The sequence below is a fragment of the Lissotriton helveticus genome, chromosome 7 (assembly GCF_964261635.1).
Source record: "Lissotriton helveticus chromosome 7, aLisHel1.1, whole genome shotgun sequence".
NCBI classification, from domain to species: Eukaryota; Metazoa; Chordata; class Amphibia; order Caudata; family Salamandridae; genus Lissotriton; species Lissotriton helveticus.
The window spans coordinates 1350500274-1350519262 of record NC_136068.1 but is presented as its reverse complement, the minus strand read 5'-3'; the positions used below and the strand labels follow the sequence as shown (position 1 = coordinate 1350519262).

The following is an 18989-nucleotide window of genomic DNA, read 5'->3' as shown; positions in this document are numbered from 1 at the left end:
GGAGGGAGGGAGGGAGACAGAGAGAGGGAGACAGAGGGAGGGAGACAGAGGGAGGGAGACAGAGGGAGGGAGACAGAGGGAGGGAGACAGAGCGAGGGAGATGGAGGGAAGGAGGGAGATGGAGGGAGATAGAGGGAGAGAGATAGAGGGAGGGAAATGGAGGGAGGGAGATAGAGGGAGGGAGGGAGGGAGACAGAGGGAGATGGACAGAGGGAGACGGACAGAGGGGGAGGGAGACAGAGAGAGACAGAGGGAGTGAGACAGAGGGAGTGAGACAGAGACAGAGGGAAGGAGGGAGGGAGCGAGAGAGAGAGATAGAGGGAGGGAGACAGAGAGAGGGAGGGAGAGATAGGGAGAGGGGGAGAGAGAGATTGAGACAGATAGAGAGAGAGACGTATGTATGTGTGTGTATGCCGGGTCTGTTGGCTCAGTGGATGAAGGCGTCCGCTGCAGGGGCCTGTATTCAACTTTATGGTCACAGTTTTTTTTCTCTAGCCCCTCCCTCCTCCCCCACTGAACCCGCCTCCACCGGTGCGGCCCTCGCCCACAAACCACACTGTAAATTTGGCCCCCGAGAGCAAGTTTGTGTTAAGAAACCATCCCTGGTGCATTCAAGAGGTCCTAAACATATTGATGTTTTTTTAAAGGTTTGAATGAGTCCTACTGGTTACTTATAGGTAAGAGCAGTGAGATGTGCATAGGATGCAGTTCTATTTAATCTCCCCTGGTATTCTTGAGCGTAGGCTTCCTCCCATTCACATTCCTCCATCCTCACCCATTCGCCATACTCTGCCATTTCTTATATTGAATGGCTTAAACATTTGGAATTAAGGACTGCCGACAATCGTTCAACAGGGCAGGGTGGCTCATTACAGTGCATCGAACATGCATGTTGCCAACTTGCATATAACTTTGCTTAATAAATTCGTGAAGCAGTTTCCGTTCTTGCCATAGTGATTGGCCTTCCAATGGTTGAAATGTAAGAGAGGCCAGGACAAGCAGTCTATTTTGAACTCTTTTGGCTTGATTGCAGAACAGAATCCCCAGATTGCTCTGTTTTAGTTAGTAGTTTGAAGAAGAAGACTGCACGTAAAAAATGTACCGAACAAAAACTAGAGAGCAGTGTTTGTGTAAGGCAGGATGAGTAGTAGAGATCCCAAATTGTAGCTCTGCTGAGTCATCTCCTTGAAATTATGTGAAAGGCTAGTTTTAAATCTCAAACATAATGCCTCCACTCTTCACTCATTTAAGGTGGAGCGCAAAGTGGTTGGCAGGAATCTCAGAGGAATCATCTTGTTTACAAAGACGATATCCCAAAAAGCATATACCTAACTTTGCAAGTGCAGAATCATTCTAATCATTATTATGTGACTTTGTTTGGAACATTTCTGTTCTTTATAATCATGACTTATCACTAATATTACCAATATGTATTCCTATGCTAATGCCTTCACTTCGTTATTTTTTGTGTTCCAGGGATATAAGACAAAGAATTCAGTTGGCGATAGCAACATCTTTTGGTATCAGTTCTTCCAACTTGTACTTGACCAAACCCACCTTCTTTTCCCGAATGAACAGCACAGCAGCGAAGACCACACATGATGAGTACTGGCATCCTCATATCGACAAGGTAACTATGAGGTTTGGTGGATCAAGTGGGCTGATTCCTCTGGTATCTGACTGAGAATCTATATTGCTTTGTGAGTTCACACGTCTTGTACATGATATCAGGCCAACAGTATCTGCTCTGCCCATCATTCACGTGAATGAGTTTTTATGAAATTAGCTGTAATAACTAATTTCTTGTTAATTTTAGAATGAATTTCCTACCTTCTTTAATGTTTCTTTCAAATGGATAAATACTACATCCAACCGATTCCTCATCTTATCAAATGGTTCCAATGGACAGACTAGATCCAGAATGTTTTGCAAACCCACCTGGCGCGCTGGAGCAGGTCCAGAAGGATAGTGTTTTTGCAATGCTCCCAGCTGGCCCCAAAACTGTCCTCACTGTTGCACATGGATCCACACGTGCCCCTGTCCTTACTCATGACCTCTTTTTCTAGCGCCACTGGCCCAGATGTACAAAAGCCATTCTGCATTTTTAACAGGCCGAATCGCTATTTCTGCCTGTCAAGAAATGTTAAATGTCATTTTCAGATGTATAAGGGGCCAAAACCAATCACAATTTAACATTTCTACACTGTAGAAATTGCAAATTTCGACCACTATTTAGGAATAGGGATTACCTATTTTCAATTCCTAAAGCTAATGTACAAAGCATTCCCTAAATGTGAATTGGGCATTTAGGAAATGCAATTACCGTCGACTTCAAGTCAATGGTAACCATAGGCCAGATGTACCACCCGTTTTTGCATGCGCAAACGGGTTCGCGAACCCCATTGCGCATGCAAAAACATCATCGGCCATGTACAAAGCCTGTTTAGCACGTCACACTTTATTTGTGACTCGCTAAATAGGTTTTGCGACTCGCTATTTGGAAGGGGCACTACCTTCCAAAGCCCGTTTTCATTTAAGGAAAACGGGCTGCATTTAAAAGAAAATACTTTATTTCACAAAGGAGTCCCAGACATGGTGGTCTGCTGAGCCCAGCAGGCCACCAACCCTGGGAGGGCCTGTCAATAGGCTCGCAAATTGCGAGAGGCTCATTAATATTGATGGCTTCGCAATTTGCGATCCCACTGGGAATCTCAAACAATGTTAAACACACTGTTGTGCTTTTTATTTTGCACCTCGCAATTGGCGACTCGCAATTAGCCGCAAATTGCAAGGTGCACAATAAAATTTTAGTACATCTGGCCCAATGTGCAAAATGTAAAAAAATTATTAAAATGCATTTTTTTGTTGTGACATGAAGCACACATATGTCCCTAGAGCATATGTGCACTTACATGTGCACTAGGAAATTCGGGGTCCCTCCAGTGATGCCTTAAGCCCAGAGGCACCCTTTGCTTTGCATTTCTTAAATTGCTATTTCCTATAAGGAAATCATAATTTAGGAAATGTGAATCATTTCCTATTTTGCCCTTAGGCAGGAATGCAATGGCATTTCCTATTTGCGATTTCCCTAATAGGAATTCCTAATTGCTATTCGGAATCGCTATTAGGGAATTGCATATTTTTTACATATCTTTTTGAATTTCTTGAAAGGCGATTCCTACGGAGACCTTAGTACATCTGTCCCACTGAAACTCAAGAATAACAAAACTATAACATAAAGCAATTTAGAGTGTAGGCAATGATGATGGGCGATTGAGGAGCAAGTGTGTGAGGAAGAAAGTATACATTTTCTAAGGTGACTAACTTATTTTTCTAAATCTAGCTGGCAACCCCTGTAGGCAAGCACTTTAACACCCTATACAGTGTTTGTAAGTACAATATAAATACTATAGTGCAGTACAATACATTTCTCCCAACAATCACTCATGTTATGAAACGCCCCAAAGCAGTAAAAATATCATGAAGTAGATAGAGCGATCTAAAATATTGCTACTCAACTGTTATTTTGATATGAAAACTAACAGAACATTTCAAACTAAATAATACTCTCCAAGCACCAGTGTGTGAAGACATACAGGTAGATTCATCAAGCATTTTTGCGAGCGCAAACGGTGCGAATCGCAAAATTTGGCCGTTTGCGCCCGCAAAAATGGCATTTGAGATTCATCAATGGGTCATGTACTCGCAATTTGAAAAATCGCAAATAATTGCGATTTTCCAAATTGCGATCGCATTTAAGGAATCTCAAGTAGAGATTCCTTAAATGCTATTCATGATCCATTTCTGAATTGCGAATTCGCTATTTTTGGCCGCTATTTACCGCGAAGTCTGACTTCGTGGTAAATAGCGAAAACTCAGAAAAATGCACTTTAGTGCATTTTTCTAAATTGGATGTTACACACACACATGTCCTTTGGACATGTGTGTGCGCAACATCAGTCTACATTTTCATTTCAGGGGTGCTACAGGGTGTCCTTTGGACACCATTGGCACCCTTGGAATCGCATCCTTATTTGCGATTAGCAAATTGCTAATCGCAAATAAGGAATAACTCCCCATTCATTCCTATGGGCCTTTAGGCCTTTAGGCCCATAGGAATGAATGGGGAGTTATTCCTTATTTGCGATTAGCAATTTGCTAATCGCAACTAAGGAACATGTAGAAATCTCAATTATTTTTGCATGAATCCCGTTTTGCGAGTCTTTAATAGCGATTCCTTAATAATCGCTATTAAGGACTCGCAAAACGGGACATTGATGACTCTAAGTGTTTATTTCTTGCTTACGAATGAGGACCAAGTACTATTTAGTACCAGAATATTGGTTTTAGAATGTTGTCTGACATAATTAAATGTCCTCAATGTTTCATACAAAAAGGAGTTAATGGGACGATATTTTTACAAATGATATTTTGGGCATAACATGTATGTCATATAATATTTCTTTTTATGATATTCTGACATACATTTCAAGTAGCAACTATGCAAATTGCTCCGCTGAAGGTGTGACACCACAGCCCACTTTCTGGTTTAGTTTACCCTTGTGCCTTCAAGCACCCTTTTCTGTAGATTTTGTTAGCAGCTTAATGTATGTCACAGGCTATTATGGAAATTGTGTTGTCCATGTTCACATATGAAATAACCATGAAAAGCACTCAATGGAATCTGAGTACTTTTGGGTGTAAAACACAAAATGTCAGATCCCTTTTATTTAAGAAAACAAATGCAAGTGCATCTTCTGTGACAAGACAGAATTCTGTGATGACATTTGGCAGAAAAGCAGGCCTAGCCATTAAGGTACCTCTATACTTGAAAAGGAATGCAATAGGTTGTTTCTCAAAAACATTTGTAGCTTACTCACACAGTGACCTGAGATGCGAACCACACGAGAAACACAAAAGATGGTCTTAGTTCTAAGGAGTTGCAGAGTACAATAATTGGAACAATCGTCATCAAAAAAGATTCCGGCACCAATGCGCAAATACTGACTGTTTTGGAGAAACTTGTATATTAGTCAGTTAGCAAATGCCTATTCCAGGAAGAACACATGCCACCTCCTAGTGGATCTGCAACATGTTCAATATCATCTTAAAAACAGAGAGATTTTATATGAAAGTTGTCATGAGACAGCGACAAAAGAACTACCAAACTAGTTGTTAACTGGATCCAAATGTAATCATATTAGCAACAACTTTAATACATCTGTATGGTGGAGATCTAGCTGTATCAAAGGCTCCAACACATCTTCTGAAATATCCTATTCTTAATATCTTATACTCTCAGCCAAGGAAAATTGAGAACTAAAATGTTCAGGTGAAAAATCCTACTCCTTTCTCAGAAGCAGTTCCTTCCTCCAATGCACGTATCAAAGAGGGCGGACTACCAGGTATAACAATCCACAATAAAATATCATACTCTCCCCCGTCTAGAGCAATGTGAGTAACTGATGATCCAAACAACTTTAAGTCCCTGAAACCAGACGGGTCAAAGGAAGTCATGCAAGCAAAAAAGATAATGGCATTCTCTAGGGAATCCTGGATAGGGACTTTACTTGAGCAAAGGCTTGTACATTTCCTGATCACAGAGGTGGGAAAGGGATCCATTATTGGGTCTTACTATTGCAGTAAGGGCGTCTTGCATTTTGTGGTATATTGTGAGACATTGCTTCCTGATGACCGAAGCTGCTTGTCAGAATCAGCACATGGTCATTCTCCATGGTCCTGAATGTTATCAGCAGTGCTTACTTGCACAGCGGAAAAGCTGTTACTGCATTGTCCAAATGGTGCATTGTTACAGTGTTGTGAATCAGGGCTTGCACCACCTTCTCTTGAAGGCAGGAAAGAAAAAACTCAAGAGCTCACCCGAGCTCCATCAGCTTTAAGGCACTGATATGGATTCTGACCTCTCTGTGAACCATCGAATTTACACTGACAGACCTGCCAAATGAGCATTCCACCTCAAGAAAGGAAGCATTTGACGGTAGAATAATTAAAGGCCAATATTCGCGAGAAGGTTCAAATAGAGATTTTCTGGCACATGCCACCAGTTGAGCAGACTGAGACTGTCAGCAAGTCTGAAAAGGGACGCCAGAACTGCTGTCAGTGGGTGCATTCTGTTGTAGGTTTTGGGAATCTGTTCTATAAGCTTTAAGAATGAGAATTCTAAAAGGCAGGGTTGTTAATGAATTATTGCTGCTGCCCCTGCAATTTACCTTCTTCAGAGCTGGCAACTCTTGTTCACTATGGATGTCCAAAACTGCACCAATGCACCAATTTATTGGTTCCTTCTCTATAGAATCAGAAGAAATCTAGGGGAAAACAGCAGAGTGTAGGTTTATTGTAGGTTCGAGAACACTACCTCTAGTGATTTTGCTTTTAACAGCCAGTCATCCTGCTATGTATTAACTTGAGCTTTTTCTCTCTGCTTGGTTAACTTCTGTTGAGAATTCAGAATGGTCTTAGAGAATATGTGTGCTGGAGAGCATCTGTGCCATGTTCAAGATTGACATCATTAGAGTTTGGCTGGGTCGGGGATGACTCTCCTGCCCCCACCCTTCTTTGGCATCTTAGGGCTGAAGGAATTTCTTCATTTCCTTTTTCCTTCAATATCAGTGGTTTACTGAGTTTTTTACGAGTATTTTGATCACCTCTCATAGGAATCTGGTGTCTTGATCAGTGGAGCTGGCAGAAATGATGCAGATCGGACAGTGGATTTAAAAGAAACCATAGGCAGTAACTTGAGGAGATTACCTGAATGGCCCCTACCTCAACAGTGGAGTACTGTTAAAAGATGATTTAGGATTAAGCATCTGGGCTATGGTGTCTGTGACTGTACCCATGTTTTGCAGAAAGTGTTGCTGGTAGTTTGCATATTCCTCTGTTAAAAAGGTATGTCTAGTAAACTTGAACTGCTCAAATTGATGGGAAAAGATTTGATCTGGCTCCAGAGATCTTTTCACCTCAACGCCCTGCCTAGTAAGTTTTCCTGAACAGCTACTTAAAAGCTAGCCCTTGTCATCCGTAAATGGCACTGAGCACTACTTGGGAACACATGAACTGACTAATGGAGTTTCAACCAGTATAACTAATGTATTTTGTTGCTTCTGTCCCATCAGTGATAATTTTTAAATAATCTGTATGTACCTTTACCAGAAGAATATGTACCATGACTCTGACATTTTGACAAACGTAGTATCTGGTCATCATGCATGTTCCATTGGAAGCCACCTGGCCAAGCTCAATGAAGCGAAAAATGTTCTTGCCCATGGAATCACTCTTCCTAGACCCCTCATGAGGTCTGTACTTCTAGCTACCTTCTTACTGTCTTGTCCCATAACTTCAGTACAGGCCGATGGACCACTTTGCTGAAGAAGGACAGAGACTCAGGTCTCAAATCAACATCAAGAAAGTAGGTCAGTTGCTACCATTTTGCCATTTGAAAGTAAAGGCCTGTTGGCTTTGACGCAGCAGGGGAATTTCATCTTTTGGTCCACCTGTGGGGTGCAAAACTTGGTAAAGCGTCCAGACTACTTGCATTCAGAAGGTAAAGGAATAGAAGCTGACCTCCGGTTCAAATCCTAAACCTCATTTATCAGCCTCATCAAGGCCTCATACACGTTGCCATCGCTTGAACTCCATCAGTTGTGAATATGCAGTGACTCTTTACCTGTTGTAATGAATAGAGGTAGGAACGTTTGTCCAGGGACCCTTCCTGTGAACCTTAGAGGCCAGTGGCGTCCTATGCAAAGGTGTGGGTGAGATGGAGGGTGTACCAGAGATGAGTCTGACTTGATGGGAGGGCAGATATTGACATTAAAGTAAGAGAAAGTCTAACAACTAGAAGCGCACTAGTGTTCTGAGGAGGCTGACTAACGTAATCCCCAATTTCTCTCTAACATGAAGGAACATCATTGGCATAGGAGGAGCGCATCTTTAAAAATAGAAACATGGTCTTGCAGATTTCTTCCGATTAAATTGGTGTAGCAGAAGGTGAAGGAAGTTATAACTTGGATTTTTCTAGGTTGAGAAATGGTCGTTGCCCCTGCATCAAAATCTTTGACTCTTAGCCACTCCACCTTCAGCATGGTTCAAGACCTCAAGTAAGCAAAAAAAAAACAGAAGAAATAAAAGCAAAATTCTGCTCCCTCACACCAGTAGCATTTGCCTGAGCAGTTGCAGGGCAACATGACCATTCGCAATCTTGCTTCCAAAGTTGATCCTGCTTCCAGTTCTGGCACATCTAGAGTTTCTGGTGCCTTTGGCCACACCTTTTCAGATCGACGGGTTCCGTGTAGCCATGCTCAGGCTCCCTCTCAGGTGCCTTCAAGCCCCAAGGAGCCGAGAGGCCTTCCACCTAGGATACTGTCAGCAGGTTTGTACTTTGCGCCTGTTGGACTGTCTGAGCCTATCTTGCTTCCAGGTCTTGTTTCCAAGTCCTCTTCCAGTGCCATGACTGACACAAGCCTGGGCATGTCAATGCTGATGCCTACTTCACCAATGCTAGAGGAGGTGGCTCAGATTGTTCTCTCCGATGATGAGTCGACCTCAACTGAAGACGTGCCCAAATCCATCCGAGGTGTCACTTCCTCCACTTGATTTGTCATAGGGTTGACGACTCTCCTTATTACCTTTTTGGTACAGATTCGGATAATGACTGTGTCACCCTTGGGGTCACAAGAAGGAAGGAGCCAATACTGGAGGGCGACAGTTCAACTATTTATTTAGCACACAAGAAAGTACTGGGTAGAACACAAAAACAATAAGGGTCCAGGATCCTTTGTTCTTCAGGTTCTTATCCCCTTATCATGGACGGCCGGGTTCCAGCTCATGCAAAGGAAAAGGAAAGCAACGAGGCTTTAGTAGACTGTCACGTTTTTAAGCTCCTGACCAGGACAGGGAGTGAGGGAACAGGTAACCACCACCAATACTACGACAACTCTTTACAGAGACCCGTGTTTTGTGCAGAATGAAGAACACGGTGCCCAGACGGTACCTCGGCTGCCTACCCTGTCCCTCCCCTCTTGAACTGAAATAAGGAACACAAACGGCCACGCACCTGGAGAAGCCACGCGTCCTCCTTCGCGTGGCTGGGCGGAACACAGAAACGTTGGCCTCGTGGCTTCGCTGCTACCGCTGCATCCGCCGTCGGGTTCTCCTTGCCGGCTTCTCTGCATCCGATGTCGGCTCTCAGCATGGGCTCCTCCGCGTTGTCTTTGGCTTCTGGTCCTGTCGGTTCGTTGCTACCGTCCTCGTTCCGGCTGGCGTTGGACTCCTGGCGCTACACTTCTTCCTCCCACGACGAGTCCTTCGGGAGCACACCAGCGTCGGCGTCTTCCGGGTCCTCCCTCATAAGACGCGAGGTCGAACCCGATAGGCCCACAAAGTCAGGTGGTCCGGGGGCGAGGTCCTGCACACGAAACCCCAGGCCATCCTTAAAGGGCCCGTAGCTGTCGGTCTGTGGGGGAGACGAAGAGGCATTTAGCTCAGCCTGCGCCGAGTAGGGGACCCCTTGCCAGACTGTGACCAGGGTGAGGAGTTTGCTCACCCCTACCAGGAGGACAATTGGTACAAGGATTGGCAGAAGGCTAGTGGCCTCGATACTTTCCCAGAGACTGGTCTTTTTGCTCCTTCTGCACAGCAACAGAGTAAATGGCTTCCTACCTCATGGGGATGCGCAGGGTGGCCAAAGTTCTTGACCTGCAACTCCCCACCTTGCAGACATCTTGAGAGCCCCTTGTTCCCTTCAACAAAGCCTTTGACAGATAACTTATTGGGCCAAATAGTGTTGTTGCTCACTGGTCACTCGACAAATTGCTAGGCACCATTGCCCTGCTCCAGGGGCCCAGCTTTTCTTATACAGCACCCCTCAGCAGAAAGCTTAGTGGTGCAAGCGTTCACCAGTCACTATAATCTTGACACATTTCCTAGCACTCTGATATGGAATCTAAGTGAATATAAATGATTGGCAAACTTGTCTTTTCTTCTACCAGCATAGTTCTCTACTCTGTTAAAGCCAGCAGTTTGTTGGGACGCTACTTTAATGCCCTCTGAGATTCGGTAGCACAAGCCTGAAAGCCTTTGCCCTGTGCTCTCACAGACAATTCAAGACCGTCTTGAAGCAGGAAAGTTCATGATTCGTTGTGACTTGGACACCACTGATTTCATCAGAGTTGCCATACTTTACCATGCAAATTTGCGATTGACTGGGCTCTCTGGCAATGTCCAGTCCTCCTTGATGGACATGCTATTATTTAATGAGACTTGCTTGTTAAGGGACAAAACTGATTCCGCTCTCAAGTGTTTTAAGGAGAGCAGGGATACTGCTCGTTCTCTTGGCCTTTCTTCTATGCCTTACCATCCCCAACAGTTCCATCGATCCCCTTGCAGCTTACCCTTGCAGGGGCATAGCCACCTGGAGGGAGGCAAAAACTCAGATTCTTCCTGAGCTCGAAGGCGATCACATTGTACAAGTGGGTCCTAAAGACTGTTCGCAGGGGATCCACCTTAACCTTCCCTTCTTCCCCTTCTCACCAACCCCCCCCCCACCAACCCCCCTGAGCAGTGCTGCTGGAGGACCATCTCTACATTTTGCAGCAGGAAGTGCTACCACTTTTGACCTTGTATTGAGAAGGTGTAAGTGTCAAAAGTAGGACATGGTTATTATTCCTGCTACTTTCTGGTGGTTAAGAAGGATGGAGGTCTTCAGCCTATACTAGATCGGCTCCCTTTCTACGCTTTCCTCTGGAAGGAGAAACTCAGAATTCTCACCCTAACCCAGATCTTGTCTGCCCTCCACCTTCGAGACTGGACGGTGGCTTTGGACCTGCAGGATGCCAATTTCTATACACCCATCCTGCTAGCCCTTTGCACTACCTGCGGTTCATGGTGGGAGAGAAACATCTTCAGTTCGCTGTGCCCCCCTTTGGTCTCACCAGTGCCCCTCGGGTGCTCACAAAAGTGATGGCATTGTTAGCAGCACACCTTCAGAGTCAGGGGTGCTAATCTTCCCCATCTTTGACGAATGGCTGTTGAATGTGCCTAACCCCAGGCAAATGTCATCCACCTCCAGACTACAGCAAACCTCCTGTCATTTTTGGGGTTCACTATCACACCTGACTCCTTCTGAGAAGCTCCCTTTCATTGGAACCTTTCTGGACGTGGTTCAGTTTCATGCCTTTTCTTCAGGAAAGAGTGTCCAGTACATTCAGGCTATGAACCCAGTGTTTCAGCCTCGGTCCTGCATTTCATGTGAGGTCAACTTTAAGACTGCTGGGACTAATGACTTCCTGCATCCTGCTAATTGAGCATGCCTGGTGGCATATCTAGACACTGCAGTTAGGGCTTAAGTCCCTGTGGTCCCAACATCAAGAGGACCTCTCAGATTATGTTCAGATTTTGGAGAAGACTGCAAAAGATTAACAGTAGGTCAGCGTTTGACTCCTCTCCCTTCAGCACCCAGAACTGAAAGGGGTGGTGAATGATGCATTACGCCTGGTTTGGGGCGGCCATCTGAAGGAGGTGGAGATCAGAGGCCTCTGGTCTCTGATGGCATCCCAGCTCCACATTAACCTTGTGGAGCTACGGGCCATCTGTTTGGCATTAAAAGCCTTCCTTTTATCGATCAAGTAAAGGCTGGTACAGTTACTTATTATTTTTTGTAAACTATGTTTTTATTACAGAGTCATGGGGTATACAAGCAATCAGTCCGACATGTTAGCCTCTAGCAGCTGTCGTCCACAGATCATAATTGTAACATCACACAGCCATTCATCCCACAACCCGGAGGTCGGGCGGCGTCAGCCACAAAATGCCAGGGACATAAGAAAGAAAAGAAGGAAAGACAACACGCAAGAAAAACAATCGTTTCCAGTCGGTATAAAGGTCTGTCATCTTCTTTTCTGTATCCCCTCAGTCACCCTTCTCAACAGTTACACTCTTAAAGGAATCCCCAACTCCCCCTCCCACCTCCCTCCCCCTTTACTGCTAGTGATGTGGGCCTCGTTCAAACATAAATATCTATAGTCAGAAAAGATCCGGGGGTCAATATTCTTTCCCGGTTGTGCCTCACGGAACTTCTGACAATGATCCCTCATTCTGCTCCTCATCTGCAACCAAATAATCTTTTAGCGCTTGCACTAGCCCCTTCCATGCCCTTGCCATCTCCATACTCTTTTCATTAGCCGCCCGAGTGGCCTGCTGGAGCCTAATCGTACTTTCACTACGGGCCCATTTCTGCAGTTCATTCATCCACCTCCTGCTGGACGGGCCTTCCCTCGACTTCCAGTGCCAGGTGATTTCCCTCTGTGCTAAAAAGAGTCCTAGGTCAAAAAATTTACTAGTGATTTTTGTTTTCGCTGTGTGGGGGAACCAAAGCAGCAAACAGGTCGCCATATCATATTCCACTTGTCGATCAGTAACTACCCTTAGGAGCTCCCCCACCTCCAACCAGTATGCCCCCAGTGTCGGACAGCTCCATAACATGTGGTCCAGTTCCACATCAGGTGCCAGGCATCTAGGACACGCTGCCCCCTGGAACTGGAAGTGTCTCCTAATCTTCCCCGGGGTAAGGTAGGCTCTATGCACTACAAAGAAGTGTACCAGCTGAAACCGAGCATTTCTGCTACCCTTCCAAGTTCTCCTCAGAATGTGGCCCCATGTTGCTTCCGGTATGGGTTTCCCAATGCTCTCCTCCCACTTCTGTTCCAATACTGTAAGTGGTTCTAGGCCCTCATTCAACATCCGGGAATGGAGGCAGGTGACCGCCTTGAATGTGACCGCCGCCATTACCACGTATTGGCATGCCATGGTCATGTTGGGCTCAGTCTGTCCAGTTTGCCAGTGTTTGCGTATCGCCGTTGTCATGGCCGCATACAGGAGGAAACTACCATCTGGGATGCCAAAATGTTCCTGCACCGTCCGGAATGGCATTAATTCGCCATCAGCATTTAGGTCGCCCACCATATATAGTCCCAAGTCCTCCCAATCCATGAGCGGGGACCAGTCCCCACCGTGCGGCAGCGCCGTCAACATGCCTAGTGGGATTTCGGGAGCATATGGGTGAGCCACCCCCGCCCTCTTCTGGCTTCTGTTCCAACACAAACGTAGGGTCTTTTCTTCTAGCGTTAAACCTCGTAACTCAAGTTTCTGCTGCATGATAATATAGGACAGGATGTGTCTCTGTATTTCCCCCCCCCCTCTCTGGCCTGGACAGGGCCTCTGAACTCCTTCGCTACGTTCTGTGTGAGGATCTGTAGCTGCGCCGCCAAATAATATATTTCAAAATTAGGAACAGCTAGTCCCCCCTCTGCTTTTGGTCTCTGCAGCGTATCCAGTGCTACCCGGCGCCTCCCGTGGCCCCACAGGAAATCCGTCATTAGAGTGTGTAACTCTTTAAAGATCCGCTGCGGAATCCACAATGGCAGCGTGCGAAAATAGTAGAGCAGCCGAGGCAAAGCCACCATTTTAAGTAGCGCCGCCCTGCCCTGAACCGAGAGGCGAAGGGTCGCCCAGAACGCCACAGCCCCTCAGAGCTGATATGCAATGCCCGATGTTCCCTTCTAGCATATCATCAGCCCCGTGGTATATGCGGACCCCTAGATAGGTGAAGCATGAGTGCTCCCAAATTATGTCCTCGGTCAGCCGTGGCCGGGGCATGATCGCCCGCAACGGGAAAAGGCAGGTTTTACTCCAATTGACCCTAAAGCCTGACAGCTTCCCAAAGTGCGATAACATTGCAGTAGCCCCATCCAGGGCCTCAGCCGTATCCTTCAAGAACACCAGCAAATCATCCGCATAAAGGGAGATGTATTGCGGGATCCCATCGCACACAATACAAGCATAAGCTCTCCCCGCTCTAGGCTGGGCCGCCAGCGGTTCCATCGCCAGCGTGAACAGCAGCGGGGAGAGTGAACATCCCTGCCTCGTACCTCTTCGCACCGGATAGTCGGAGGATATGACCGATCCCAATCTCACCCTGGCCGTCGCCGAGGAGTAGAGGAATTTCGTCCAGCGTCCAAAGTGGTCGCCCAAGCCGAACTTCTCCAGCACCCCATCAAGATATCCCCATTCCAAGCTATCAAAAGCTTTCTCAATATCTATGGACAGCACTGCCGGCATCTGATCTGGGTCCAAGGAACTTCCCAACACCCGCACAAGGCGGCGGATATTGGTCGAGGTGTTCCTGGTTGGGATAAACCCGGCCTGATCGTCATGGACCAGTGTGGTCATGTGTGGTAAGAGTCTGGTAGCCAGAATACGACTCAGAATTTTATAGTCCACCGTTAGCATGGACAACGGCCTATATGAGGTCACATCACTACTCTCCTTTCCCGGCTTCAATAGGAGAACGATCAGCGCCTTCCTCATCGACTGAGGCAGGTGTCCCAGCTCCATCGCCTCATCATAGACCACTAGCAGGCGGGGCGCCAAAACATCAATATATTTAGCGTAAAATTCTACCGGTAGGCCATCTACACCCGGTGTTTTGTTCCGAGCTATCTGCTTGATCGCCCCTCTCACCTCGGAAAGTGTTATTGCGCGGCCCAGATCCTCAACGCTATCCTTATCTAACTGAGGTAGCTGAATCTCCGCCAGATAACCCTCTATGTCGAGGGCCGCAGCCTCCAGTTGACTTCGGTAGAGGGTTGTGTAGTAACCCAAGAAGCGTGAGAGGAATACAGTCTGTGAGTAGATCATCTCTCCCGACGCCCCGCGCACACTCATGATCGGGCAGCGCCTGGGCACCGGATTTGCCAGTTTCGCCAGCAGCGTGCCCACCTTGTCCCCTTCTGCATGTACTTTTGTTGTGTACAAGCGGTAGTCATAACTCCGCAGTCTCTCTGTCTCCGCGGCAACTAGTTCCCTTGCTTCCAGTAACCGTGTGTGCAGAGTCGGTTGTTCCGGCCGCCGCTTCTCTAAGTCCCGCAGTGCCCTCTCTGCCTTGTCCACATCAACAATAAGTGACGAACGCATACCCGAGTACTTCCCAACACATAACCCTCTCACCACCACCTTGAACGCGTCCCATTCTACAGCCCTAGTGGCAGCCGTTCCGTCATTCTCAGTAAAATAACATTCAATGCCGTCACGGAGGTCAGCACTGAAACCCTGATCCTCTAGGGTCTCCGGCCGTAACCGCCACGTGGGGACCGCCGTTCTCTCACGCTGCCACTTGATACACACCAACTGGGGGTTATGATCAGATATGGTCCTGGCCAAATACTCTGAGTGCGTCATCAGGGCTGCCATCGTGTCGCTACATAGGATTGTATCAATCCGATCATGCAGCTCGTGGAGCGCGGAAAATAAGGAGTAGTCCCTATCAATGGGGTGCTGCCCCCGCCATACATCTATGAGGCCCCATCTGTTCTGCCATGCCATCCTCTGCCTAGCTAGCCTATGAACCGGAGAGTTATTCAATGGTGGGTGCGACCTATCTAGCAATGTGTCTGTGACCGAATTAAAATCCCCCCCCCCCCAGCAAGACCTGTCCCGCCAAAAAATGTGCCAGGGACCCCGACAGTCTCTCAAAAAAGCGGGCCTGATCCGTATTTGGGGCATAAATACTGCAAAGTACCACATCACGGCCATACAACCTCCCTTCCACCGCCACATATCTACCCTCCGGATCTATAATCTGGTTCGTGACCTGGAAAGGGACCCCGGGTCGGACCCACACCAAGACCCCTCTGGCAAACGCCGAGTATGTCGTGCCAAACACCTGGCCACGCCATCTCTTCTGCAAAGCAGTACATTCCTGTTTGGTAAGATGGGTCTCCTGAAGCAGTGCTATCTGGATCCCACGTCTCACCAAGTACGCATGCACCTTATGGCGTCTTGACATAGATTGCAAACCACGCACGTTCCAAGTGAGACGCTTCAAATCAGGTAACGTCAACATTGGAACCACCCCTCAGCCTCTCTGTCTTCCCATCCTGTCCGCCCACACCAAGACAGCATTGACCGCAAAACACAACACCCCGCACAACTCCCCTGGTCCACCCCCTCAGAACAGGACCCAATACCAAATTATTAGTCCCCATCCAAACTCCCATAACAATACACACAGTTCTAATCTGTAGTAGCCACCACAGAGAGCCTTAAGGGCGATAGGAGGGCGGGTCTGGGCCAACGGGCGGCACGCTTCGCCACCACCCCCAGCCATCAATCCCATATGATAGTGCGTCACCATAAGTCCAGTTCCATTGCATACCTCGGACATCCGTCCCGCCAGGACCAGTTCACAGGAGGCACGGTCCCGAAGGAGTTAGTCACACACCATTTCGTCTGCCGTCTGGGGTGTGACCACAGGGGCCCCGGCACTGTCCACATCGGACAGCTCCGTGCCCGACCTTCCCTCTGCCTCCTCGGACTCCGACCCCATCGCCGATCCACTCTTTTGCGAACCTGTGATCACCGATGTCGCCGCCAGGGCTCCTCTCTTGTCGGCGGCCATTTGGTCGGTCTGTTTCTTCAGCTAAGTTCTGTTCCGCTTGCGGAGGCGTTGTGATTTGCGCACCTGCAACGGTTTCGGTTTGCCCCACTCTCCTCTACCTCTGCGGTCCGTGCCAGCTCTATATGATTCAAGCCACGTCCAAGCCTCCTCAGGCGTCAGGAAAAAGTGTGTTGACCCATCCATGATGACCCTCAATTTGGCTGGGAAGAGCAGAGAATATTGAATCCCTTCATCTCTGAGTTCCTTCTTCACCGATAAATACGAAGCCCTGCGCTTTTGAACATCCTGAGCGTAGTCCGGGAAGATCGTGACCGTACCGTTCTCCACTCGGAAAGGCCCAGCTGAACAAGCCCTCTGAATCAGCAGATCTCTATCTTTAAAGTGCAGAACCCTGGCCACCACTGGCCGAGGAGGGCGACCCTGCAAAGGCGGCTTGGTCGGCACCCTATGCGCCCTCTCAAGGGTGAAGAAGGAGGAGTGGCCCTCTGGGGCAACAACCGTCTTGAACCAGTTCTCCAGAAACGCAACCATATCTTCCCCCTCTGATTTTTCCGGCAGACCCACTACTCGGACGTTGTTGCGCCGATTGCGGCTTTCGGAGTCCTCAGCCCTTTTCTCTAAGACCGCCAGGCGGTTCAGCACATCACTCAACTTGTGTTCCGCCGTGACCACCGCCGGTTTCAGGTCTTGTAGTACCAGCTCGGTTTCTTTCACCCTGTCTACCAACTTGGCATCGTCCACTCTCAAGAGCCCCAGCCCCGTTGCCACCTGTGCTATATCCTGGTGCAATGATTCCTTTGTCGCTGCTATTGCGTCCAGGATAGTGTCAAGGCGCTTATTAAGCCGTTGTTCCTGCGCTGATTCCTCAGGATTCATATGGGAATCCTGGCCGTCGTTTCGCCCCATCTCGCCCTCCGTTTTCGATTTTGGTTTCATCACACCGGCAAATGCGGCCCCCCGCACATCCCAGACCACTTCCTCTGTGGGAGACTCACCAAGCACGTACCCCTCGTACCCAGTGGGTTCCCTGCAATGTGGCAACCAGTTCAGGCCAACACCCAGGTGCCCTTTGGGACGAGCAGCCCCTCCTCCAGAACCTGGCCACCTCACGAGGCCGAGACGCGGACTGTACACCACCGGCCGTCCGGCCCGAAGTCCCTCAGCCACTTCCTCCTCGATGTAGGTCTCTGACCGTCCACCTTTCCCTGTTTGCTCGCAAGTGGCTTAGTAGGCCTTCAAGCTGCCAGCACTCCTTCCGGCCGCAGGAGCTAAATCAGCGGCCGCCCTGGGACACAGCCATCCTGTCCGCTCATACCCAGGCAGCTAGGCGCAGGCCCTGGTGATCAACTCCCTGACACACCCGTGGAGCCCTATTTGATGGGGGAATTGCCCCAGTCCCCCGCAGCCACCTCCGTTCAGGGGCCGGTGGTATGTACAAGCCCTGCCGCAGGAAGCCGCTACTCAGGCCCAGGCAGCACTCCTCAGGGGTTCAGTCTTGGCACCACAGGCACCTCCAGCCGTTCAGGGGCACACAGGGCGCACATCGCCGTCAGATCTAGTGACATCAGCAACAGCCGCACTTAGGGAAGGACAGTCACCGGGCGCTTCCATCAATCGCGGGGCCCAGCCGGAGATCCCCGTCGCCACAGCCGTATCACCCTCCTCCTGCGCCGCCGTCCCAGGCCGCACAACCGCTCCACAGCTCTCCTCGTCAGCGCTACGCCGCAGACCCGCCCCTGCTCCGAACTCCACGATACCGGGCACAGGCCCGCAGCGCAGCACTCACCGGTGCCTCCAGGGACGCCGCACCTCCTCGTAATCTTCCACTAGCGGATGCCCCCCCGGGGTCCCCAAGTGCCGCCGTCTTCCTCAGTGCTCCGAGGCTCTCCTGGTTCAAGTCGGCGCCGCGTCTCCGTCGCCACCCGCAGTCCTGCTGCAGCCCTCCCGCCGAATGCGGGCTCTCGATCACCAGTTTCGGGACCGGGGCAGCACCTCTATGCCCAGCGTCTGGGGATTCTCTTGATCGCCAAGTGTCCCGCAACCGCCGGTTTAGGCGCGGTGTCCTTCTCAAATCAGTGTCCCGCTGGCCGCCATCTTAAATCCGGTCAGAACGTGACCTCCGCGGCAGCGCCGCCATCAGGGGGGCCCGCCTCCAGCCCGTCAGTCTTCGCCTCCGCACAGCGGGCACCCAGCAACCCGGGCACCCGCTACACTCCGGCGCTCACCCCGACCGAGCCCGCAGAGGGCCTCCCGGCCACGGTCTCACAGAGCACCCGGAGGCCGCCGCCATCTTGCCATCACCGCCGAGCTCCCCGGTCAGCTCCGCCGGCTTTCACCGCTCAACAGAGCCCTCCGCTGCCTCAATAGTGGTCGCAACGGATGCCCCAGGCACTCCGCCCTCAGGGTCTGTACCATAGGCGACGTCCAGGATAGTTTCCAGGAGAATATATGGGATCGGGCGCGGACCTACCGGCTCACGCCGCCTTTCCCATTGGCGTCCAGGCCACGCCCCCTGGTA

General features: G+C 49.1%; 1 protein-coding gene across 2 annotated transcripts in view; it reads left to right on the top strand.

The window, feature by feature from the left end:
- The window catches only part of OGFOD3 (2-oxoglutarate and iron dependent oxygenase domain containing 3), a 1262510-nt gene that overhangs the window by 890868 nt on the left and 352653 nt on the right, over positions 1–18989 (top strand). For both annotated transcript variants that reach the window (XM_078654650.1, XM_078654651.1), the window contains one exon: positions 1477–1630. In XM_078654650.1, coding sequence (XP_078510776.1) covers positions 1477–1630 — 154 coding nt within the window. The remainder of the gene's footprint in view (positions 1–1476; positions 1631–18989) is intronic.